The 24312-nt window shown below is 37.9% G+C and overlaps 2 protein-coding genes across 4 annotated transcripts; one reads left to right on the top strand and one right to left on the bottom strand.

The window, feature by feature from the left end:
• Positions 1-177: 177 nt before the first annotated feature.
• LOC140782242 (probable ATP-dependent transporter ycf16) lies at positions 178-4035 on the bottom strand. Of its 2 annotated transcripts, XM_073128713.1 has the most exons (7): positions 3565-4035; positions 3417-3467; positions 2661-2882; positions 2320-2442; positions 1978-2154; positions 891-979; positions 178-720 (listed from the first exon to the last, which is right to left on the bottom strand). In XM_073128713.1, exons 1-6 carry the CDS (start codon positions 3886-3888, stop codon positions 893-895), a joined length of 984 nt encoding a protein of 327 aa, XP_072984814.1. In that variant the 5' UTR covers positions 3889-4035; the 3' UTR covers positions 178-720; positions 891-892. The 2 variants fall into 2 exon arrangements, with proteins under 2 accessions (XP_072984814.1, XP_072984815.1); XM_073128714.1 differs by lacking the exon at positions 3417-3467 and having other exon boundaries at positions 3565-3947.
• Positions 4036-9699: 5664 nt separating this feature from the next.
• On the top strand, positions 9700-24014 carry LOC140781697 (uncharacterized). Of its 2 annotated transcripts, XM_073127796.1 has the most exons (19): positions 9700-9872; positions 10043-10303; positions 10619-10765; positions 10870-10960; positions 11134-11252; positions 11611-11801; positions 12176-12386; positions 13442-13682; positions 14496-14959; positions 16055-16124; positions 16244-16446; positions 16604-16954; positions 17137-17229; positions 17312-17530; positions 19290-19529; positions 21065-21274; positions 22789-23058; positions 23131-23334; positions 23515-24014. In XM_073127796.1, exons 2-19 carry the CDS (start codon positions 10163-10165, stop codon positions 23677-23679), a joined length of 3630 nt encoding a protein of 1209 aa, XP_072983897.1. In that variant the 5' UTR covers positions 9700-9872; positions 10043-10162; the 3' UTR covers positions 23680-24014. The 2 variants fall into 2 exon arrangements, with proteins under 2 accessions (XP_072983897.1, XP_072983899.1); XM_073127798.1 differs by lacking the exon at positions 19290-19529.
• The last annotated feature ends 298 nt before the right edge of the window (positions 24015-24312 follow it).

The following is a 24312-nucleotide window of genomic DNA, read 5'->3' as shown; positions in this document are numbered from 1 at the left end:
GGAACTTGGCAGTTTGCAAAGAGATTGCCATATCACTTCTGCTGTCAAGGAATAAATGGTTAACAGATTCAGCAGTCACCTCCAGACAATCCACTTCTCATGATCAGCAACATTAAACAAAATCTAAGCAAAGATGGACTATAAGACTTCATGGTATCAAGGAAATAACAACGAATAGAAAGAATCAGTTACCACAGCTGCCTTTTCTTGTACAGCTCAATTGCGTAATCATTGTGTTGAATACAAGTATATACTCTTTGAATCTACCAATTAATGCTGCACCATAAGACTCTTGTTCCTTCTATACTCTAATCTGCACGGACCGCAGGCAACTTTCATGCTAATTGCAAAGCAGTGTAAACTTCTATATTCTCTTGCAAAGGTTTTCTTTATTTTCTTTGTAGAAGGAGAACAAATATAAATCATAAATCAAATATAACAAAGCACTTATACAATCCCCATCAAGTTGAATGCATCGTTACTGGTGCAAAACAATGAATCAGCATTGTAGGATACACCACCTATAACAAGTACCTTGTATCCATCTCCATCTGAGTGACTAAGCATGTATCAAAATTGAGCACAAATACTAAGATCTATATTGGAGTATTTCTTCGGCTAACAATTGGATGACCATAAGTTTGTGCTTGCCACGTTAATAGACTCAATCCCATGAAACTGCTTAAGCAATTTCCCGTGAGGTGTGCTATGCTCAAGCTCCTGCATTTTATTTGCACCAAAATAATTTCATCATAAGTATGTCAAAAGTCTGAATTTTACTGATGGAAGAGCAGCAAAAAGGTTTGCCAGATAGGTACATCAACACAAATTTAACTGATAAAAACACAGAAAGATATAAATCAAAGAAGCAAAATCCCAATGCCTTCTACCTCTATACGACAGAGATCGCTTGATAGCCGCCCTCTTCAAGCTGCTTCGCTAGAGAAATATCGCCAGTCCTAATAATTTTACCATCATCCTGGATATATGAAAATTAAAAAAATAAATGTTCTGCTAATTTAATGACACAAACTGCTGCTCTGTTGTTCTGATTGTCATGACAGTGAAATGTACGAAAGTAGATAACCATGGATAATTGCAAAAATCTGGAGACTAAATTTCTCAAGTAACTCCAAAGAAGTGAAAAAGGAATATCCAAATGCAATAATAGTAGATAAATTATACAAGTTTCTTTAAACAATATGAGGGGATAAAGGGAATCTCCAATTTTCCCCAATCAATGCCTGATATTCACACAATATCTGAGACATCCCAACCATAGTGCTGAAGTTGAACAAATCTTAACCATCACCTCATGCCATTGATAATATTTATAGTAATTACTTTATCATAGATTCATAATATATGTATAAAAGATTAAATATTCAAAGTTTCAAACTGTTAATGCCAAGATTGGACAAAAATTTATACCGGTCAAGATACTGAGGGATGTTATTTTAATTTATACAATGCAGGAATCTTTGGTGCTAAATACAATCTTAACTTGGAAAGTGTGAATAAAATCAAGAGAATGTCTCGCACATATCTGATCCTGACTGCTACAGTTGCAATCCAGAACATCAAAATGAGAAGTTCACTTCCCAGAAGTTCCTTTAAAAAATTTAAGCTCTGCTAGACTAAACATAAGTTTACTACTTATAGGTAGTACAGCTCTTCTTCGGAACTGCAGGAATCAGATTAAGAACTGCTGCAACAACAATTTTTTTAATAATAAAAAATGTTATATTTAGCAAACTCAACCCACAAATGTGGTAAGCAACTGAATGCACAGCAACGTAAGATACAAATTTTGACTTACAAACACAGAAAAAGCCAACTATGTGGAAGGCTTCAGTACTTCAAACTAGAAAAACAAGTGACCAGAATTTGCTGAACTAGGATATCACTAAAGATATGATCGATAGGCTTTCTGTCCAACTATCAGTTAATACTCCATATTGATTAAAAATATATTACCATTATATGGATATATCTCGGTTTGATGTAATCCAAAAGGCGCCGATAGTGAGTAATCATCAAAACAGAATTGCTGGGTTTTAGAAGCCCATTCACTGCATTAGCTACTTCTTGAAGTGCATCAACATCTAACCCAGAATCAATTTCATCCAGAATAGCCAAATCTGCCTCAAGAACCTGAAATTACATGACAATAACATCAAAATGGATATAACCAAATCAAAATGAACTGACATTATGTAGAAGATAACCAGGCTGTTATATAAAATAACAAAGATATAACATCAGAATGACTGCCTGTAGTCAAAGCAACTGATTTTGTCCAAATGCTATTTTCCCTACCGCAAGTTGCAGAATTTCATTTCGCTTCTTTTCCCCACCGCTAAACCCTTCATTGACATTTCTGTCTAGAAATTTTGGCTCCATTTTTAAGGCGACAACTTTGGGTAACACGTAATGAAAGAACTGCAAAAACAAAACATATTGGCCTTTAGTATACTTCAAGGACATTCTTTAAGTCATTTATACATAAGATTCTACTGATAACTAAAGATCCATAAAAGCATATACAATGTCGTGCTATTCAAGTATTGAAGAAAAGAAGGACAATATCGACATACTTTTTTGTTGTTGATGTCTAATTTCAAAATGATGTAGATCTGAATAAGTAAAATAGCACAGACCTCCAAAGGATTCATTGCTGGTAGCCCATGCTTTTCTCTTCGCGCATTTAATGCCATGAGCAGAAAATCAGAGTTGCTTACACCCGGTATCTCAACAGGTGCTTGGAAACTCAGGAAAAGCCCAGCAAGAGATCTTTCCTCAGGCTCCTTGTCCATCAAGTTCTCCCCTTTAAAGAGAACAATGCCTCCAGTAACCTCATAATCTGGATGACCAACAAGAACCTGTAATCAATAAGATCTTTTTCAAGAGTTCCTAGACAGTGAGCACAATAATGATTGAGGATCAGATATGTGCGAGACAACTTTTCTGTGTCACCAACTTTTTAGTGCTCATTATTGTATTTTACATGCTCTATAAATAACCTCTCCTATTTACTAATGATTGAGGATCATATATTGTCACCATAAGAAATAAGTAATAAGATAGTGTTTTTACGTGTATACATCACTAAAATCCCTTAATTGCTAATGATTGAGATACACATATTGTCACCATAAGAAATAAGTAATTAGATAGTGTTTTTTACGTGTATACATGTAGATACCCCTTGGAGTATTCTCCAGACTCTAATAAACACTAGTTAAAATGCACCCCCTATTATTTATACATATCCTCCGATAATTTAACCAAAATTCTCTCGAGCTCATAAAAGCATATCTACAACTATCTTCATCTAAACATCTAACAAAAGAATAACCTATATCGATGTAAAAAATGCACTGCCGAACAGTAAAATGATTTAAAAAGACGGTCACCTTCGACAACGTGGTCTTCCCGGATCCGTTCTTCCCCATAATAGCATGAATCTATAAGAGAACCGGAGTGGAAAATAATAAAAATAAAACCTAGACTGCAACGTCTTGTAGAATTTTACGGAGGGGGAAGAGAAGGGAAATAACAGACCTCGCCCTCGTTGATGGTGAGGTTTACGCCATGAAGGATCTCCGTTCCCGTATTCTTGACCACGGCCTTAAGATCTCTGACCTCGAGGAGAACCCTCCCCGGTCCGGACGCTCCAGCGGCGCCGGACGCTGGCGAGTCGACAGTGAGGGTTGCCCTAGGGCGGGTGAGGCGTGCCCGGATCCGCACCCGATTGCGATATGAGACGGGAGTCATGGAGGAGTACGTACGCGATACCCGAAAAGAGAGGGAAGGGGAGGGCGGAGACGGAGAGGAGGGAGAAGAAGGAGAGAAGGGGAGAGAGGCGGTTCCGGCGGCAAGAGCCATAGCGACGACGTGGACACCTCTCGTCCCGGAGGATTTGGATTAACTTTTCGGGCTAGTTTATCTACTATTAATAGGCCTCACAATTTCTTTTTCTTTTTCTTTTGAATAAAAAGGATGTTGATCACAGCTAGAAGTGATCGTCATGGCGGGCCTGGCCAACCGGGCTGGGCGTTGTATTATCCAGCCTGCTTGCAAGTGGGTCGGGCTAGACCGGATTCGAGCTAGGTTATAAAAATGTAGCATGTTACCATCCGTCAGCCAGTCAAAAAGCGGGTTGGAGCCTCCCCTCATTCCATCGTCTAGCGCGATGTCTCCCCAAGCTTCCCCATAGGTTGCCGCCAGCCCCGGTGCCATGTAGTTCACCGTGATTGTTGTTCCTTTTAGCTCTTTTGATAGGATTCTTACCATCATCTTCATCGCCGCCTTCGAAACTGTGCATGCCCCGTAACTGGGGACAGATTCGCCACTAGTGATGGCAACACTGCCACCACGTGCCCGCTGTCACTCTGCCTCCCAATAGCATAGGAAGTGCCCTCGATTGTTGACTGTGAAGGTGGAGTCCCAGTCCTCGAGATCTGTGTTGGCGATCGAAGGGTAGCTAGGGTCGAGAACCCTGATGCAAGCCACGAGGATGTGCGTCAACTAGCTGAAGGATGATTCAACCCTATCAAAGAGGGCTCAGATTCCGGCTTGGTCGGAGATATCGAATTTATGGGCCCAACGCAGGTTTGGAAGAGTTAAACAGTACAAAGTACACAAATTTTCATTATGTTTTATCGTAGCTAGCTTGGCTTACAAGCAGGCCGACTAGATGGTGGGCTTTCGTGTAATAACCCAGATTTAAAAATAATAATAATATATAAATTCAATTAAATAAAAAAAGGAAGAAAAAAAGAAAGAAAAAAAATGGTGTTGCATGGCATGAGCTCGTGCCATGCAAGTTGCGAGCGGGCTGAGTGCGCCACGTGCCCCCAACTGTCGGCTGGCCAACTTGGCCGAGCCAGCTAGCGCGGTGGGCCCCGATGTCACCGCAACCGCCACCGTTCCTCCTCCCCACTGCCTCTCTCTATCTTTTTCTTTTCTCCACTCTATCTTTCGGTCTCTCTCTCTCCTCTTTCCCTCAAACTCTCTCTCACTGCTACCACCGTCGACCCACCATTGTTGCCACTGTGCTACCGCTGGTGAGCCTCCTCCTTCATCATCTCTCTTTCTCTCTCTCTTTGTTTCTCTCACTTGGGCTTGAGCTCGTCGGAGTTGAGTCGCCAGTGAGAGGCCGGCCACTAGCTAGCCAGCAACAGCGAGCCCCCTCCACGCTGGCCCAATGCCCCACCTTCCCTTCTTCTTCTTCTTCTTCTTCTTCTTCTTCTTCTTCTTCTTCTTCTTCTTCCTTTCTTCTTCTTCTTCCTCCGCTTCTCCTTCTTCTCATTCTCCTTTTGCAACAGTGCTCGATTACATTCACGATAACTAGAGAGAAAGTGAAATTGTTGAAATTTCCTAAGGAGGTCAATAGTTGTGAGCATTCAAAGATGATACCACGAATACTCAAAGGATGAGTATCTGCACCGCTTATAGCGACTATAATGGAGGAGGAATCACCTTCAAAAGTGACTCCGCAAAATCGTCGGGAGATAAGGACATAAATGGTGAAGAGCAGCACAAAGGCCTTAGCATGAAGAGGAGATGAGCCGGTCGTTACTCTTGCTTCAACAACAATGGTACTTCCCCGAGCTGGATTTGCTAATGACATTAAGTCTAAAGATTATAGAGCCTTCAATCGTAGCTAGTGTAACCTTCACATTGCTTTAAATCACCAGGTCAATAATAAATGGCATTAGATGGCTAGAGTGAGTTGGGTTAACAAAGAGAATCTTAACACTTAAGTTTTTTCACGTGTTCACCACTATTAGATATAAAAGCAATTGCATTAGAAGTATTCTTGATAGGTCACGTATTTGGTGCTCAAATCCCCGGGATACTGAGAATATGTTTGTTGATTTCTATTCCAACTCTGTGCGATTAACTTGAGGGCACCTAATTAATGATGTTGTCCGGCCAGATTTACCTCAAATTTACTATGGAGGAGATCAAATGTGTGCTTTGGGAGATGCTTGCTAGCGAAGCCTCGGGGCATGATGGTTTCCAAGCTGATATTTATCAACATTATTGAGAGACTGTTGAGCCTAATGTCTACAATGCTATGATTTACTTCTTTACTCATGCTATCTTGCTCGCTCGTAGAGGTTTTACTTTTATTACACTTATTTTGAAAAATAAAAACCTTTTACATGTTAACGATTTTCATCATATTACTTTATGTAATGTATGCTATATAATTATCTCCAAAATTCTAGCCAACGGATTAAAACCATTATTGCCTTCTCTTATTAGCAAAGAGCAAGTAACTTTTGTTTTGCACTGGAATATTAGTGATAATATTTTGACTGCATAAGAGATCTCTCACTCAATGTCTAAGAGAAAAAAGGAACCCTATATGATGCTAATTGAAATTGATATGGAGAAAGCCTACCGCAAATAGAGTTGGAAAGCCATTTTGTTAACCTTTTGGAACATGGGTTTCCTTAGTGTCTAGTGTAACCGGGTGAAGGCTTGTATTAAGTTGCTTGGGTATACTATTTTGATCAATGAGAGCCCCTCTAGTTGGATTTCCCCTAATTGTGGTATCCGACAGGGGGATTTATTGTCTCTTTATTTATTTATTTATTTATTTATTCTCTGTTTCCAAAAGTCTCTCCCATTGTTAAATTTCTTAACTCTGTGAATGCTTTATGGATTATTATTATGAAGAATAAGTATGGAAAGTTAAACTTTTAAGCCAAGAATGCTCAGAAAGGCTCTTTGTGAGCCCAGCGGGCCTCGTGGGTCACGTCCAAGCTGATTAGATCAGGAACTCAAATTATACTAGGTCTAGACACAGGGTCCAACATTAGAATTCTATGGGATCCTTGGATTTCTGAAACTCTTTTATGTTGGTGCCCAACTTTTGTTAACACCTCCCTTTTGGATGAGAATATGAGGGTAGTTGATCTTAGACCCAATGGGAGCTGGGATACTACTTTTACCTCGAGAGCCTCTCGGCCGACTATTAGCTCCAATATTATTAGCACTTGTAAGGAAGAGATTGATGATGAATTGGTTTTGGCCCCTGTTCATGGAGGCAAGCCATCGACAAATCTTTTTATAATTGCCTTTGCACTAAGGGGGATTCATCCCCAGGCTGAAAGACGCCATGGAAGCTCAACATTAACCCTGGGGCTAAGATGTTCCTATGGAAGATGATATGGGGTAGAATTCCTACTCGAATACTCCTCTATAGTCTACATATTTAAACTGAATTCTCCTTGCCCAATGTGTGGCCTATGGGATGAGTCTTTCGAACACTTCTTCTATGGGTGTTGTTATACCCGTGAGGTCTAAGAGGTGATTGTCCACCTTGATGTATCCCTTTAGCTTGATGCACAATGATTGGGATATGGCTGAGTCTCTCCAAACAACAATAATGGCACATGAAACACCAACAAATAGTACATATTGGTAGAGCTAATCAGGGCCAAAATTGCGCACATAAAACTGAGCCTTAAACTGAGAAGCATGAGTTTCCAAAAGAACAATAGAGAATGAATTAAAATATTTTATCGAATCCTTATAGCTGTCTTGAAATTCCTCCCTACTACTACCCCTACAGTTCTATATGATTGTATTCATTAAAGAAACAAAAGATAAAAGGGTGAATGAATTTAGCTACACATGCCTACCCCTCTTGTGGTTGGAGCTAACATCGATCTCTATGGTGATGTCTTCCACAAGCTTCGATAATATTATCGGAGCCTTTCCTTTTCCTTTGGGGTTAAAAACCAGTATGCAAGATTGAAAATCTGAAACCCTTTCCATCGGGTCTTCCACAGGGCCCTAAGATAGTGCTTAGAATGCTCGACCACCTTGGAATGAGCAAGAGGATTTTTACATAATTAAGGAGGGTCATGGGTGGGTTATAGAACTTGAGGGGTTCCGAGCTTAGTTCCTCCACCCTCCCTTCTATGAGGTATAGTGTGGACCACCAAGAAGGACCTAGGATTTCTAGCCATGGAACCCAAGCGAATGGAAAAACCACTGATGTTTACCACTCCAACCCTAGCTTGTTCAATTTCCCCAATTGAAAGGAAAGATTGCGACGGGATTATCACTTATCACACATGTGTCTGATGAGGGCGGAATCCTTGGAGTGGACTGTAATCTATCCACTCTCAGTATCCTTCTCGAATTTCTTCTAACGCTACTTTTCTTAGTATCACGAGGATCGATATACTAGTACATTTTTTAATCATTTGATGCCTCATCCGCATCTCATGGTCCTCAGTGTGGGGATTTGACGGCCTTGAGGAGCCAATGGCTTGAGAAGAAGACCTATCATGTGGGTCACATCGAGCCGCACGCCCAGTTCCATCACTAACAAAAGCCTATGCCCCTTTAGTGTACTCGGAGTGGCTTAATCCAGCCTACCTCGAGGTGGCCTTTGATCTAGCCGGCTTAGACTCGAATGAGCGTACAAACCTCACTTGACTCTAGTTCGAGAGTCGAGAACCTTTTGAATTGGTGTGACCAATCCCCATTCTAATTTTTGAGGATTTAGGACCTTTAGCGACGAGCGATACTGGAAATTTTGCTCCTCTCTTTCACTGCCTCTGAATCGTGATCCAAGGGCTATACGTATTCCGATCACCTTCCTAGTTAGCTGATGCCCATTGGCACGTGATCTCCCCTTATGCTACCTAAGAATGGGATATAGTGGTGTTCTTATCGAAGTTTGCCTCTCTTGCTCCTCAAGGTCTATGGGCAAGCCTCCAATTGTGCCCCACAACCACGCACCTATAGCAAAGGATGGGGATACTTTCATAGATTGCTCATTGAAACTTTTTACTATTGTTACCTTCCAATCAGACAACCTTTTTGATTGTTTTAGGCAAGTCTATCTTAATACAAACCCTAACAAATCTGTTACGGGTCTTATCGAAGGTAATTTCATCCACATGAATGGTCGCCCAAATTTGACCACAACTGGGATAAGAGATTCTAGCCCCCATCACTCCATAGGGAGATTGTAGAGTTTGATCCATACTAGGGAGACAGTCTGAGGGAGGACATGAACCTTTAGCCAAAATATAGGTAAGATCTTCCTTTTTAACAAACCGAAAAAACAAAAAATTCCTATGCCATATTAGAGATAGAGAAGTAATCTATACCGAACCAAACTTTGGCTAAATCCTCACGCTTCTAGGAGTAAGGACTTACTAAGAAATCTTTCAAACATAGTGAGCTTCCGTCTAGCACGCTATTTTTCTATGACCTTCGAAGGTAGAACCACAATACCCTTCGTCTTGCCCATAATTTTTTCAAGGACCTCATTTAAAATGATACCTAAATAATCTACAATATTTCTTGAATCGCTGACCAGAGATGAATAGCTCCCCCGAGGGGTTGTGAAATTTTCATTAAGGTCAGGAATCTATGCAGGAGGGATCCCAGCCCCCCTTTTCAACACCCACCTTAGACGAGCCCTCACTACTAGCTCTAGGAGGTTCTTCAGCAACCCCAGTGCCCAACTGATGCTTCAACTCCGCCCTAGAGCTATCACAAGACATCGTATTTTCCCCTTGCTCGATAATTTCTTTTACCTTTTCTTAAAGTTAATTAAAATAGGATGTTTTATTAAGTCAACATAGGGTCGCAATGTAAATAATGAAGTAAATCGTAAATTATTGTAAACTCAGTGTGTCAAATATAATAATTCTTTCTATATTCTGATGTCCGGACTCCGGAGGTGAAAAAGCCCAGTAGCCCTGGCCTCTGGTCGAGCCCGCCCTATTAGGTTTAGGAATATAAACCCTATCAGTACCGGCTTCGTCCAGTAATACCTCTCTCCCGCCGCCGGCAAAGGTTGCGGCAGTGGTATTGCCGGAATTCTTAAGGTACCCCTTGCCTTCTCTCTCTCCAACCTCTTGATATCTCTATGGTGGTGGCCTCTTTCTTCCCTATCTTTCTCTCTCTCTCTCTCTCTTCTCGCTAACCGTTGTAGCGGAATGTTGTCACATTGTATCTTTTCCTATCTTCTCAGCTAACTCTCTTTTTGTTCTTCTAGGTTTCAGAACGTAGAAAAGGAAAGACCTAATAAGGATCTCGATCCTTGCGCTTTAGTTGTTTCGCCGTGTGAGAGAGGGAAAGGTTTCTTGAAAGAGAATAAGTTAGGGAGGAGAGAGCGATGGCAGTGGATTCTGGGGGTAATGAACAGAGCCACAAGTCTCATCGAGCGCACAAATCGGGTGCTTCTGCGAAGAAGAAGAATGAAAATTTTGATAAGAAGGATCAAGATGCTACCGCCGCCAAGAAGCGGAACCCAAAGGTTTGGATGGTCAAACTTTTCCTTTAATCCTTTATTAGGATTTCTTTTCAGATTTTTTGTTGCAAAAGTCAGGAGAGATGTATGTTGTAGGCATGTGATTTTAAAATCCAAAAGCAATGCTTATGTCATTTTTGGTATACATCTGTTCAATAACATATCTGGGTCAAAGTATCTACTAGTGCTAACATGTAGTTCTTTTTTTTTTTGCATTTTTAAAATCAGAAGATGTATCACTTTGTTTCATCAGACCTTTAATTGTTCTTTTCTCTTTTATTGCATTCTGTATAACTGGCCTGATTTTCTTTTCTGTTCTAGGCATTTGCTTTTAATTCATCAGTTAAGGCCAAGCGATTGCAATCTCGCACTTCAGAAATCGAACAACGGAAGCTTCACGTGCCAGTAATTGACCGATCGACTGGGGAACCAGCTCCATTGGTTGTTGTAGTTCATGGACCCCCACAAGTACTCTATTCACTAAATGACTTCAATCCATGAGATTCATATGGTTATAGTGGCACTGTTAGAGGCTTAGAGCATTGCTATAATGAGCTTTCATGCCTTTTCAGGTGGGAAAATCCTTGTTGATAAAGTGTCTTGTGAAACACTATACAAAGCAGAACTTATCTGAGGTTCGTGGTCCAATCACGGTTGTGTCAGGTATGTTGGAGGAATAACATATTGTCATGTATTCTGTTTCCCTGCGATATGCAATTAGAAGAGTCAGAACTATTCTTTACCTCTACAAATTTCTTCTTTCATGTATTGCCCTTAAAGTTGTGTTGGTAACTGCAAGTCATGAAAACTTGTATCTGACTATCTTTGTTCGTTAGGGAAACAAAGGAGAGTGCAATTTCTGGAGTGCCCCAATGATATTAATGGTATGATAGATGCTGCAAAGATTGCTGATCTCGCTTTGCTGCTAATTGATGGAAGCTATGGGTTTGAAATGGTGAGCTTCCGAAGTAACATGTTTTGTTAAAAGTAAACTAGTATTCAGTGCTTCATTTCAACTATGTCAGAAGAGTGTCCTTATCAATGAAGTGACGAACATCACAATATCTAGGTTATGAATTGTTAGCATATTTTCTTAAAAAGAACCTTATGCTTATAAGCGGCGTTATTGCTTTTTCTGATTTAATACTGCTTCCTTCTATTTATTGTAATTATAAGTCTGCTAGGCAATTTGAACAACAGTTTGTCTTTGCGTGATTGAAAATGTGAAATTGTTTTTCTTTGTAATGTGTCGCATTCTGGAATAACATGCCCCATGTATGTAACCCTAATTATTAATGCCTCTTTTGTTGCAGGAAACTTTTGAGTTTCTTAATATTATGCAAGTCCATGGATTTCCCAAGGTCATGGGAGTGCTTACACATCTCGACAAATTCAAGGATGTTAAGAAACTAAGAAAAACAAAGCAGCGCCTCAAGCATCGTTTTTGGACTGAAATAAAAGAAGGGGCAAAACTTTTCTATTTATCTGGTCTCATTAGTGGCAAGTAAGTTATAAAAATGTTGTGTTTTAATTGCTCGTTTTGATTGTTCAATATTTCCACATAATAATGTCACTGTGAATTTGTCGTAGCTGTTATTTTCAGAATGTATTACTCTGCTTGTTTTGCAAATCTATACAAATTTCTAAAATTGGTTGCTATCTCATTATTTCAAGCCTTGTATCAATCTCTTGGTCGGCAGTCCTAAAAGTAAAATGAGAAACATCTCAAATGAATTGTACAGTCACCCTACATTGGTGGTGTAAAGCCCGCAATGTGTAGTAGCACTCATATATCAACCAACATTTTCTTTTTAGTAAAATTTAACAATCTATTTTGTGTTATCTGAAAGATCCTATTCTTATGTATTTTTCGTCCAGGTATCCAAAACGCGAAATTCACAACCTTGCAAGGTTCATCTCAGTAATTAAAACTGTTCCTCTGTCTTGGCGGATGTCACATCCTTATTTACTTGTCGATCGTTTCGAAGATGTGACTCCTCCTGGAAGATTGCATATGAACAGTAAATGTGATAGAAACATAACTTTATATGGTTACCTTCGAGGTTGCAACATGAAGAGAGGTACAAAGGTAGATCTTCTAGTCTTATTTTCCTGCTTTTTTTGTAAGATACATTTAGCTTGTCATGCCAGTCATGTCCTGTGCTTAATTCTTTACCATTTGGTCAAGTATTTTTTAGGAACCATCAAACTCCTGAGTAATTATTATCAGTTATGTGATTGTTTTGCATAATTTTTTGGAGATATGATGAATTTTTTACAGTACCCATTTCCTTATTCATTGATTGATGGTCTGTTGATCTTTATATACGTTTAACAGAAAGCTGCACTTTGAAGAGAGCCTTTTATGTATGTAAACAGTGAAATAAATTTTGTTATCAGGTTTTAACAAACCATATCCTATTCTTTTTATTTTTCTTGATGCTGTTTCCTTTGGAAAAAGATATTCAAGAAGTACCCTGCAAATCCTATTTGCATGCTTACTCTTTTATGGAAATAGTAGATGCAAATAGATACTCAAGGCTTCACAAAAAGAATTGACCCGGAGTTCTTGTAGATGCATGGCTTTTTTTACCCCTTTACAAAATTAACGTGTCCAACCGAGGACGACGGCTCATGGATAACAATTTTGACAGGGCAAACCATAAATTAAAGTTTGGTCAGTAGCCATTGCTTTTCAGTGAAGTTGATTTTCAATCAAATATAGGGGTTTTCCAACTGTACTCTTTCCATCCTACTTGGCCTTTGTGCAGCGATAGTTAAATACAATGACTTGATTTGTCTTTGACATTCGATACTTGCCATAATATTGCTAAATGTTTGATTGGCAGAAATTGTGGAATCAGTCAGTATTTTTATCTTTTAGACCTGATGATCCATCTTAATATTGGTAGATCTTGTGATTGACGAGTTGGTGATAAACTTAATAGTTAGAATACCGGACCTTGCTATCATTGTTGGGCCTTGTTGTTAACAGAGAATTTGTTTTTGAAGTAGTATTGTGCTCTTTTTTACAATTATTCCTACTAAATTAAGAAAGTTTTATCATACAGGTAGTCATATACTTGATGTCTGTGATTTGTCTTTCTACATGAATGTATGGAATTAAGTTTCAACTTATTATAGGTTCATGTTACCGGGGCTGGCGATTTTAATTTGGCTGGGTTAACAAGTTTGGCTGACCCATGCCCGTTACCATCGGCTGCTAAGAAGAAGGGATTGCGAGATAAGGAAAAGCTTTTCTATGCACCCATGTCTGGTATTGGAGAACTTCTTTATGACAAGGACGCTGTCTACATAAACATCAATGATCATCTTGTTCAGTTTTCAAAAGTTGATGATGGAAGCAGTATAGCAGCAAGAAAAGGTATTTTAATATGTATCATCGGCATTCGTAGAATTTTAGCAGATGTTGTTTTATTCAATACTGCTTTGATCAAGCGTGGTTTGCTTTCCTGGTGAGATTGATGAGGTATTTTTGTGTGGTACAACCGTACACCAATCTCGAATGGATGGATATTTACCTGTACTTTTACAATAGCTTTATTGTTGATAATTACCAAAAGTCTTTTTCTATATATATATTTTATGTTATTTTGAGTTAAGAATTTTAACTTCAGTCCTTTTCAGATCCAACTGCTAGTTAGGAAGTAATCCTTTGACATCAGTGCAAGGATCAATACCTAGTCTATCTTTTTTGGATATTTCTATATGGACTATTTGAGACTCTTCAATATATATAATATGTTGAATCGACTTTTGCATTCTTGATAATCTTTTTTGATTGCATTACCTACACTCTTTATTTTATTTTTTTAATGTTTTCACCTACTTCAGTCCTCATAATTTTCTAAGATAATTATTTTTCTTAGAACATACACTAGGTTTGTCTTGTTGCATTTATACTCAGGTAGGCTTGTGGTAGTCAATACCAACCCATTTACTGGTTCCTAATTCGTACTTGTTATTTTGGCTAGGTTTGGTAAGTTATGATTTCTACCCTTGCTCTCTTCAAATGCGTTTGAGATTGTCAATTTAACATAAACACTGTTCTATTATAATAAAACCTGTTAACTGAAGCAATAATGGAAGAACTCTTCTTGGATGTTTAAATTGTTATATTGCTCTAAGCCATTATGACTTGTTACCTGTTGGTTTTCTGACTTTAAAGTTTCTTCAGGCAACGATCATGATGTTGGAGAGGTCCTTGTAAAATCATTACAAAATACCAGATATTCAATTGATGAAAAATTGGAAAATAGTTTTATCAATCTCTTTAGTAGGAAGCCCCTGGCTTCATTACGGGACATTGGTGATGAAAAGGATTCTGAATCAAAGGGCTACAAAAAGGATGGTATGCAATCTCAAGTAGGAAAGGACGAAGAAATCCTTGGCTCCTCTGATCCAAGGTATGGCACAGAAGTTTTAGAGCATGAGGCTTTAGAGAGGGACGTGATTAAAGATGATGACGACGAAGACGATGATGATGATGATGAAGGCGGTAGTGATGTTGCTGCGGAGGACAAGCACGAGGAAGATATGCTGCAAAATCCTTACAACTATGACTTGCAAGAAGAAGTTCAATTTCAGAATGGAAGAGTAAGGAGAAAAGCCATATCATCTAACTTTGGGGCACATGCCGAGGTACCATATATAAGGCATCCTTTTTTTCCTTACGAATATCTATCATCTCTCTACCAAATAAATTTGTTACATCCTCACTGGGATACCTGCGTATGATGTGCTATCATGCTAAATGATAGTCGATTATTTCTACTTCTATTTTTTTAGTACTTGGAGAGTTAAGATATTGAACTAAAAGTTGTCTCTGGTAAAAGGTTCTGATGATCCTCTTTCTTTCCCTAGATTTTGTCCATTAATGCTTGTTTATGAGATGTAATGAGCTTTCCCTAGTATTTTCCATGGGATAACTCGTATGCTGGAGTTGTATTTTTAGTTATGTTGTAATGCGCCAAGTAGTATCCAAGTTGACATGTATACATACAAGCTCTCTCCTACTTTTGTTATTGGTTTGATTGGTATAGCATTTATATCTTTTCTGAATATCTTCTTTTAACTTTGGCCTTGAAGAATTAGTGGATGGTCTGAGTTACAATTGTTCATTTGTATTTTTTACTTTGCAGTATATTCATTATAGTCAGTATCTGAGTTAAACTTATAGCTAAACTGGAGGAGAAACAAAACAGCGACAACAGAGAAGATGGAGATTCAGAAAAGCTACCTCTTCTTGTAATAACATGACTTTTATCTTCTCAAAGTTATTATGTGTAGTGACTTTTAAATATCTCAAAGGTACTCTTGTCGAAGATTGGTAGGTCTATATATATAGAACAAAATTTTCTTTTCCAGAGTGATGTCTTACAATAGATGTGCTCTAGAGGCCATTCAAGAAAATGTTAATCAAGGCATTGATATAATTTAGAGTTAAGCCCCACTTTTGGTCTGTACTTCTTCTCTGCCTTTTTAACTTTCAACTGTATTATGATTTGCCTTTATATTTAGGGTTATGCCTATATATTGAATAAGCTGTTCATGTTTACAGACCTGTCAGGCAATTTTGGTGTCTTGAAAAAATTTCTGTACATTGTGTCTTGTAACTTGACATATAAATTTTGGTCCAACGAATGATATGCTCTCAAGTTGTCTTGGATTTCAGAATGCTGTCTATAAACTAACTTTACATTCTTTTCCTTTTTTTCTTAAATTTTCTTGGTATAGGATTCTGATGCGGATGATAGAGATGATTGGTCTTCTGGTTCAGAATGTTCAGAAGGAAGTGGGGATTCAGGTCTTAACTCTGATGTTTCTTAACTTTAATAGTTTTTTTTTATGAGTAAAAAGTTATTTGAATTATAAGTGCTTATCAAGTACTCACATATTGCAAAAAATGTCTTTTTGGCGTTGAAGAGGATGAAGCTGATAATGCTTCAAAATGGAAAGAATCCCTGATCAGTCGAACATTGATGAAGAAGAATGACAATTTAATGCAAATAGTTTATGGACAGTTCACATCAAAGTCGCCTACCGTGGCAAGGGAAGGGTATGACACTAGCGAGAGTGATGAAAGTGAAGGTGAAGAGTTTTTCAAGCCAAAAGGACAGAATGAGAAGGTATAACTGAGGGTCTGCATATAAGTTATTTGTTTCTCTCGTAGAATATCCATTTATTTATACTCTTATTTTCACGAAATGTTTTGTGCATTTTTGTGTAATCAATGTTGTATTTTTGTTGAGTACAATAAATACTCTTGTTATTGGTGAGCTGCAGGTGGTGAATGAGAAATCAGGGTGCGACGATCATGATGCTGAAGACTGCTCCAAGTTCTTTAAAACAGAACTCAGAGACTGGTCCAATGAGGAACTTATCAGGAGCATACGTGATCGTTTTGTGACTGGTAATTGGTCAAAGGCTGCTCAAAGAGGCCAGGCAACAAATGATGATATAGAGGACGGAACAGTTTATGGCGATTTTGAAGATCTAGAAACTGGGGAGGTGTACATGGGCAAGCAAGGAGATAATTCTGATGCAAATGGAGATACTCACAAGGGAGATGACCAAGAAATGGAGGAACGGAGGCTTAAAAAGCTTGCGCTGAGAGCAAAGTTTGATGCTCAATATCCTTTTGTCTTTGTTGCTTCTTTTGTAGCTTTTTTTCTTTTCTTCTAGCTTCTATTCCTCCATGATATTTGAAATTTGCCTGAGATACCTTTTCTGTTTATTTTCTTTCTTGTTTGAACTATTCCTCTTTTGATGTTGTTGTGGAAGTGTGTCATTTGTCAACCTTGACTAGAGCTACATATAATGGATCTGAGCAGTCAGAAGAGGAAGATAACCAAGCAAATGAGAAAAACTCACACCGAGATAAAAACCATGATATTGGATATTTTGACAAAGTACAGCCTTGTTCTCTTTCATCATCTAAATATCTAATACTTATAATTTTGGCATTTAACCACTGAGATTTGGATTTTGCAGTTGAAAGAGGAAATTGAACTCCGTAAGCAGATGAACATATCTGAACTTAATGATCTAGATGAGGACACTCGATTAGAGGTGGAAGGCTTCAGAACTGGGACTTATATTAGACTGGAGGTTCATGATGTTCCATTCGAGATGGTCGAGCATTTTGATCCACATCATCCTCTTCTGGTAGGAGGCATTGGACTTGGGGAGGAAAATGACGGATACATGCAGGTTAGTATGTATGAATCTTTTTGGTTCTCCCCCCACCCCACCTATCCAAAACACACACTTTTTCTCATTTATTTTTTATGGGCGCAGAGTTTTTTTTCTTGTATTGAATAGAAACAGAAAATCAATAAGGAGTTAAATGAGGTTAAGGTAGGGTCGCTTTGCATGATCCACTTGTTACATATTTTTCTCTTATGCAAAGAAAATTATTTATTTTAATAGGCTAAGAAGCACAGACACGGATACCGGATACGGATACGACACGATACGGACACGGAGATATGACAGATCTTAAAAAAATAGGACACGATACGTTTAGGACACGACAAAATAAATAAATAAAAGCATTATATATATTATTGATACGTTTAAAGAAATATTTTTCTAAACTTATAGTATAAATACACAAGCATGCATAAATTATTCATGAGATAAAAACAAAACGTATACAATACTACAAAGCCAGAAATGATAATGCTAATACGTGATAATACAATTCTATATTATAAGAATAAATATCTAACTACCTGAGAATAAATAACTAACTACCATTACTTAACTACAGTGGATGGCATAGGCGAATCTGTGATTTTACAATAATTTGCATTAATATTAATTTTCTTGTATGTACTAACTTGTAATTGTTGCATTATATTTCTATAGCATATGCAGGAATTTCCTAAAATTGATAATTTATATTATCAACTTTTATAGTATATGATAAATCTTATGTCCAAAAAGTTTTTCAAGAGTATCTAAAAGTGTCTAAGGAGTGTTCGAATTTAATTCTATAATTTTTTAAATATGAGATATGTCGTAGAAGTATCCGACACGTGTCCAATGAGTGTCGGACACGAACACGGCATGCTATATGAAGTGTCCGTGTTTCATAGTTAATAGGTTACCTTGATACTGACATTCAAGGAAAGTTATTATTAAAAAGCTACGAATTAGTTTTCTTGCAATATATACTAGACAAGTGTCATGGTTCTTTTTATCGAGCACAATTTTGTTTTCCTTTCTTTCTGTCTTTCCAGTGAGCTAACAACTTCTGAATTTTTAACAAGCTGAATTGATTAGTGAAAATAGTAGTGAGTGGTAATCAGCTCAAATTTTGTCTGTCATTTATCAGTGTTTTGGGCACTTCGTTTTAATGGAAATTTTGACTCATCCTCTAAAGCTAGGGTTATTGTGCCAGCGATAACTTTCGAATAACATGTGCTTGTTTTGCATATGTTTGACATGGTATCCATTTGGCAAGGCGGAGTATCAAAATACTCCCTTGTATCTAACCTGGTATGCTGTGATAGGCATGCATGGCATGAAAAATCCATGGTTCTATTTTTTCCATCTAGCTTCACTGTGGCATATGTGTCATTTCAGAATGTTAAAAGTGACAAGATGTTTTTCTTTCCTTTTAAATCGTATGGTGGCAAGATGTTCTGTGCGCGTGAAAGATAATGTATAGTTTGCTTTGAGTTGTCTGAAATGCTACGCTGTGCTATGTAGGCTAATATACAGCGTCATAGGTGGCACAAAAAAGTGCTAAAGACTAGAGATCGGCATCTATGGCATGAAAAATCCATGGTTCTATCTTTTCCATCTAGCTTCACTGTGGCATATGTGTCATTTCGGAATGTTAAAAGTGGCATGATGTTTTCCTTTCCTTTTAAAACATAAGGTGGCAAGATGTTCTGTGTGCGTGAAATATAGATGTATAGTTTGCTTTGAGTTGTCTGAAATGCTACTTTTTGCTATGTAGGCTAGTATAAAGCGTCATAGGTGGCACAAAAAAGTGCTAAAGACTAGAGATCCAATCATCGTCTCAGTTGGTTGGAGACGCTTCCAAACAATTCCTGTATATGCCATTGAGGATCGGAATGGTCGTCATCGAATGCTCAAGTATACTCCTGAGCATATGTATTGTTTTGCAATGTTCTGGGGCCCTCTTGCCCCTCCTAAAAGTGGTGTGTTAGCTGTGCAGAAACTCTCAAACAATCAGGTACCTTTTAGTTTCCTCATATATGGTTTTAGTTAAGAACTTGGCCTTAAGTTTTGGCAAAAAATTTCATGTATTATGCTTTTAAAACATATATTGCTATTTAAGAACTTGGCCTCATTTATGTTACATTGTATTTTGTGCTCTAGCTTTTCTTGATATTTTTATTTCACAAACCTATATGAAGCAGATCAGCATTATTTCCTTCTTTATCTTATTCTCTCTTTTCTCCTCTCATATAATGTTGACCCTAGGCCATAGGCCATTTTCCTTTATTTTTATTTTTAGTGATAGAATGCAGCAATGGTTGCGCCCGCCCCCCCTTCCCCCCCATCACCATTTGATCTATCAGTCTACTTTTTAGAAATAAATGTGTCCAGATTTTTTCCAACTTTTAAGATTTAAAAGCAGCTAGACCGTTTATCTTCTCAAACTAGTCGTTTACTTTTTTTGAGTGAATTTTTCCCTCCTTTCTGATAGCATGTGGAAATATTTTTTGTGAGTGAATATCATTAAATGGAGCCCCCTTACATATCATGGTACATTTGTATACATACATAAATATCTACATACATGAAAGAGAGAGAAATGTGCCAATAGATGCTCCCAGAGTCTATGATGAAGCGTTCAACAAAAGTTGTTGAACAAGGGCCTGTTTTCGGCTTCGGACCAATTAGATGCAAGCTTTCTTTTTGGCTTGCCATGTGGAGTGAGACTCCCTAGACCATAATTTTCTGTGAACAGGTGATTTGCTGTTCAATTTCCAGTCACTAAAGCTGTCAACCAATAAAAGACCCAACACTCCCACACCACTGAACTGTTTACACATGCAAATCATACTTGACAACTCCTTAGCTTCTTTGATCTCAGTGATGCGAGAGGCACTGCATTTCATTGATCCCCTCCGACCCTTTTTTTTGTTTTGTTGAGTTTATCCATTTAATTGGCTCAATATTAGTTGACAAGCTCAGTGGAGAACTGAAAGCACCGACGTAAGCATCTTCAATCCTTTGGTCTAATCTATGGAGCTACGTGAGCCACTTTGAACATATGTCATGTTCTCTCCAACATGTAGCTTTTCTGATTTTTCATGATTTTGGGAAATTTTAAGCTTCCTAATGTCACTATTTTTACAGTTTAAAATCTTTTTGCTATATATGGGAGAAGCTTTAAATTAGGTGGAGCACAGGAAATTACATTACACTAAATGATCTTTTTCTTGTGATGGTTGAGGAGTTTCTTTCTCTGAGGGTCTTTGGATTGCCTTCTTCTATGCAGAAAAGGACCCATATACTACTGAGGGAGATCTCGGCTCCTACTGAATTTCTTATATGCAATAAGTTCTCCATATTCCAATACATCTTTCATATTTTTGTTGAATATGACACATTGACATGTATCTGTTCAATCTTAGCTGTATTCTTTTGTTTACTTTTGGTATTTGAGGTTTTGAAAAGAACAACATGTGGGATGTGCTGTAATTTATTCTACCGATGATGTATGTGACAGATTGGTGTAACATGTAGATGTTTTCTCAGGCATCATTTAGGATTACCGCAACGGGCTGGATACAAGAGTTTAATCATGCTGCAAAAATAATGAAGAAGATCAAGCTTGTTGGTTGTCCCTGTAAGATCTTCAAAAAGACAGCACTTATTAAGGACATGTTCACATCCGATCTGGAGATTGCTAGGTTCGAAGGTGCAGCTATTAGAACTGTCAGTGGAATACGAGGGCAGGTTAAGAAGGTAAATATGCTGTAATTTTTTTATGTCCATTTTCTTCTTGTAGTACTCTTCTGATTTTACTTACTATGCATAGCTAAAAGATATACTATATGTACAGCATGCAATTATCTTGAACCAGTTGTATCACTAACTGTATGACATGGTGTAAGCCATCCTTTTGCAATATTTTCATGGGTGTCTCTGCATTCCGCATTTCTTTCCTCCACCAGTTCACTTGGTTGGCTTTTCATAGTGTTGAACCATTTTAATGAACTTCCATTATTGTTTTTAGTGTGGGTGCCCTCATCTTTCCTTGGAACCTGGGTTAGCTTCTTGTGAGGATGAAAGTAATGGTTGTCATTTATCGATCTTCACTATCTTATATCATATATAAAATTGTGCATCCGACCATGTTTAACAATCTTTTTTTAATTATCAACATAATCATAAGAAATGTTTTATTATCCTTTTGAACTTCATTTGATCGGGACATTACTTCTGAACTCGAATTATCATGCTATTTAGTAAGTACTTATTATTTTATGTATCTCCCAAATCAAATGATTAGAAGAGCATTTTAAGTTACAAAGATTTAGCAATAGTCAAGTAGAAATATGATTGAATACGTTCAATAATTAATAATAGTTCAATAATCAGTTTCTAATGTATAAAACAAAGACTTATAGAATGAAAGGAAATTTTTACCTTTTGATGGGATTTAAAGAATATAAATCTTAAATTCTCCCTCTTCTCTAACTTTCATCCTCTATTTGAGAAAATAGCTTCCACAAAGACTCATTTGACTTAATTTAATGGGTTTCGGGCACATAATAGGTTTGCTCCGATACTGTAATACAGTATTGGGTGATATAGGCTTGACAAAGCTTGGCATGGGGCTGTGCGATTGGCGTACCCCCTGCCAAGTGCTAATAGCTCATTGACATGGGGCATGCTGACCGGCATGGTAATTCGTAGAGCACTTAACATCCCTTATGACCATTTGAGCTGGTGAATTGAGGTTTTCGGTTTTGCCAATTATAATCTGGCAATGATGTTACTAAATGTTGAACTAAGGCCCCTTTTAGCTGCTTCTGCATATGTTGGAAACAAAGAGAATAGAGATGCTGATATAAGGCTCATGAAGATTAAGGAGATTATTGTACCAAGTTATCCAAATCATACTAAATGGCTCGATCGTGGTATTTTTGTCCAAAGTGTTTTTGTTGTCTAATGGAGATTTACCCATCTGGTAGATGTTATAAATGTCTGATATCTTTCTTGCCAGCTGGCTGCTGGGGCTTTACCTTTTCTTTTGATATGTTATTCTATTTCTCTGGATGGGTGAAGAGTTATGATGATATATATATATATATTTTGCAGTTAGCTATTAGTCATCATCTCTTTTATTCCTTGCATGAGAGGGTTTCAATTATTGAAACATCCTTGCAGGAATTTGTGTTTCTAGTAGAACTATAACTTTAAGAGAGAAAAAAGACAAATCTCTGTTTTAGCTTGACACTCATGTTTGATGACAGGCTGCAAAAGCAGAACTGGGAAATCAACCAAAGAAAAGGGGAGAAACTATGAAAGAAGGGATAGCGAGGTGCACGTTTGAGGACAGGATTCTGATGAGTGATATTGTGTTCTTACGTGCATGGACTCAAGTTGACATCCCCCGGTTTTATAATCCTGTGACAACATCTCTGCAGCGTCGTGACCAAGCCTGGCAAGGCATGAAAACAGTTGCTGAGCTACGTCAAGAAAACAAAGTTTCGATCCCACACAACAGAGACTCAGTCTACAAGGTCTTGGAATCTCTGATTCACTTATATTTCTAGATGGCCTTCTGGATTTCTCATTTTCTTTCACTTGTACAGCCTATTGAGAGGAAGCCCAGAAAATTCAACCCACTGGTGGTCCCACCAAAACTGCAAGCGGCACTTCCATTTGCATCTAAGCCGAAGGACAAGCCTAGTAGGAAACGGCCACTCCTGGAAAGCCGACGAGCAGTGGTTATGGAACCTCATGAACGCAAGATTCATGCTCTTGTTCAGCATCTTCAATTGATAAAAAATGAAAAGGTATATGGAGCAAGTTATGGCTACCAGTTAACCAAGTTATGCCTGAGCATTGGTGGGTGGATGGATAGATCGGCCAAGAATTTTTATCCAACTTTCAGCAGTAGTTTTGTTTCTTTTGGAAGTAAATGCTCCTCTTTGACTGCTGCATCTGCTATTTTCTAATGTTAATTATTTTTTCAGATGAAGAAGCGAAAACTCAAGGAAGAGGAAAAAAGGAAAGCATATGAAGCAGAGAAGACCAAGAACGAGCTGTTATCTAAGAAGCGGCGGAGAGAGGAACGGCGGGAGAAATACCGAGAGGAAGACAAACAGAAGAGGCGAACCCGGAGAAAACTCCAGTCTTGAGCTAGAGAATCTCAAATTTTTTGGAGAAATTATTATAATTAAAATATTCTTTTGAGATATCAGAGAATCACAAGTTAATGAAGAGCACGCATGTTCTGTAAAACGTAGGTAGTAATATATTGGTAACTAATAGAGACCCCCCTTTTTTAATGAATGTCCGGAAACTTCTAATAGAGCCCTTGAGTGGTTGGTTATAGCCCCTTTTTTGATGTTCCTCTGCCACTCTCATGATGTATAAGTATTGTATAAGTTCTGTATGTGCGAGATTTGATGGTCGCACGCTGAAACAAACAATGTTGATCGTGATCTTAAATAATCTTAAATCAATTTAGTAATCATGATCTTAAATCAATAGTAGAAAATGAGTTGGTCTGCAGTTTCTATTTTGAGATGGAACTCAATATTTTCAAAACTACTGTTTAGAATCGTTAAATAAATTATTAGGGCTCAATCCGTTTCGTCGGGCTTGCTTGGATTTAGCAAACATAGTCAAATCTGGCAATATAAGGTCAAATTTGGATGGGATATAGCTGCCACTCAAGTAATAATTTATAAAACTTAAAACTAGCTTTACTTAATTATATTCTCATTGATGGATATAGGTAAGTAAGACAGGAAAATGTGACATAATTA

The sequence above is a fragment of the Typha latifolia genome, chromosome 2 (assembly GCF_019914945.1).
Source record: "Typha latifolia isolate L0001 chromosome 2, TyphaL0001v2, whole genome shotgun sequence".
In the NCBI taxonomy this organism is placed as follows: Eukaryota; Viridiplantae; Streptophyta; class Magnoliopsida; order Poales; family Typhaceae; genus Typha; species Typha latifolia.
The sequence above is the reverse complement of the archived record's forward strand: the minus strand, read 5'-3'. Positions and strand labels throughout refer to the sequence as shown.

Excerpts from the sequence above, each read along its gene's own strand:
- LOC140782242 (XM_073128713.1), bottom strand. The coding sequence starts at position 3,888 with ATGGCTCTTGCCGCCGGAACCGCCTCTCTCCCCTTCTCTCCTTCTTCT. Across the intron at positions 2,155-2,319 it reads ATGAAATTCTGCAACTTGCG|GTTCTTGAGGCAGATTTGGC; the intron begins GTAGGGAAAATA and ends ATGTAATTTCAG. Across the intron at positions 980-1,977 it reads CGAGATATATCCATATAATG|GATGATGGTAAAATTATTAG; the intron begins GTAATATATTTT and ends TCATATATCCAG.
- LOC140781697 (XM_073127796.1), top strand. The coding sequence starts at position 10,163 with ATGGCAGTGGATTCTGGGGGTAATGAACAGAGCCACAAGTCTCATCGA. Across the intron at positions 11,802-12,175 it reads TCTGGTCTCATTAGTGGCAA|GTATCCAAAACGCGAAATTC; the intron begins GTAAGTTATAAA and ends TTTTTCGTCCAG. Across the intron at positions 23,335-23,514 it reads AATTGATAAAAAATGAAAAG|ATGAAGAAGCGAAAACTCAA; the intron begins GTATATGGAGCA and ends TTATTTTTTCAG.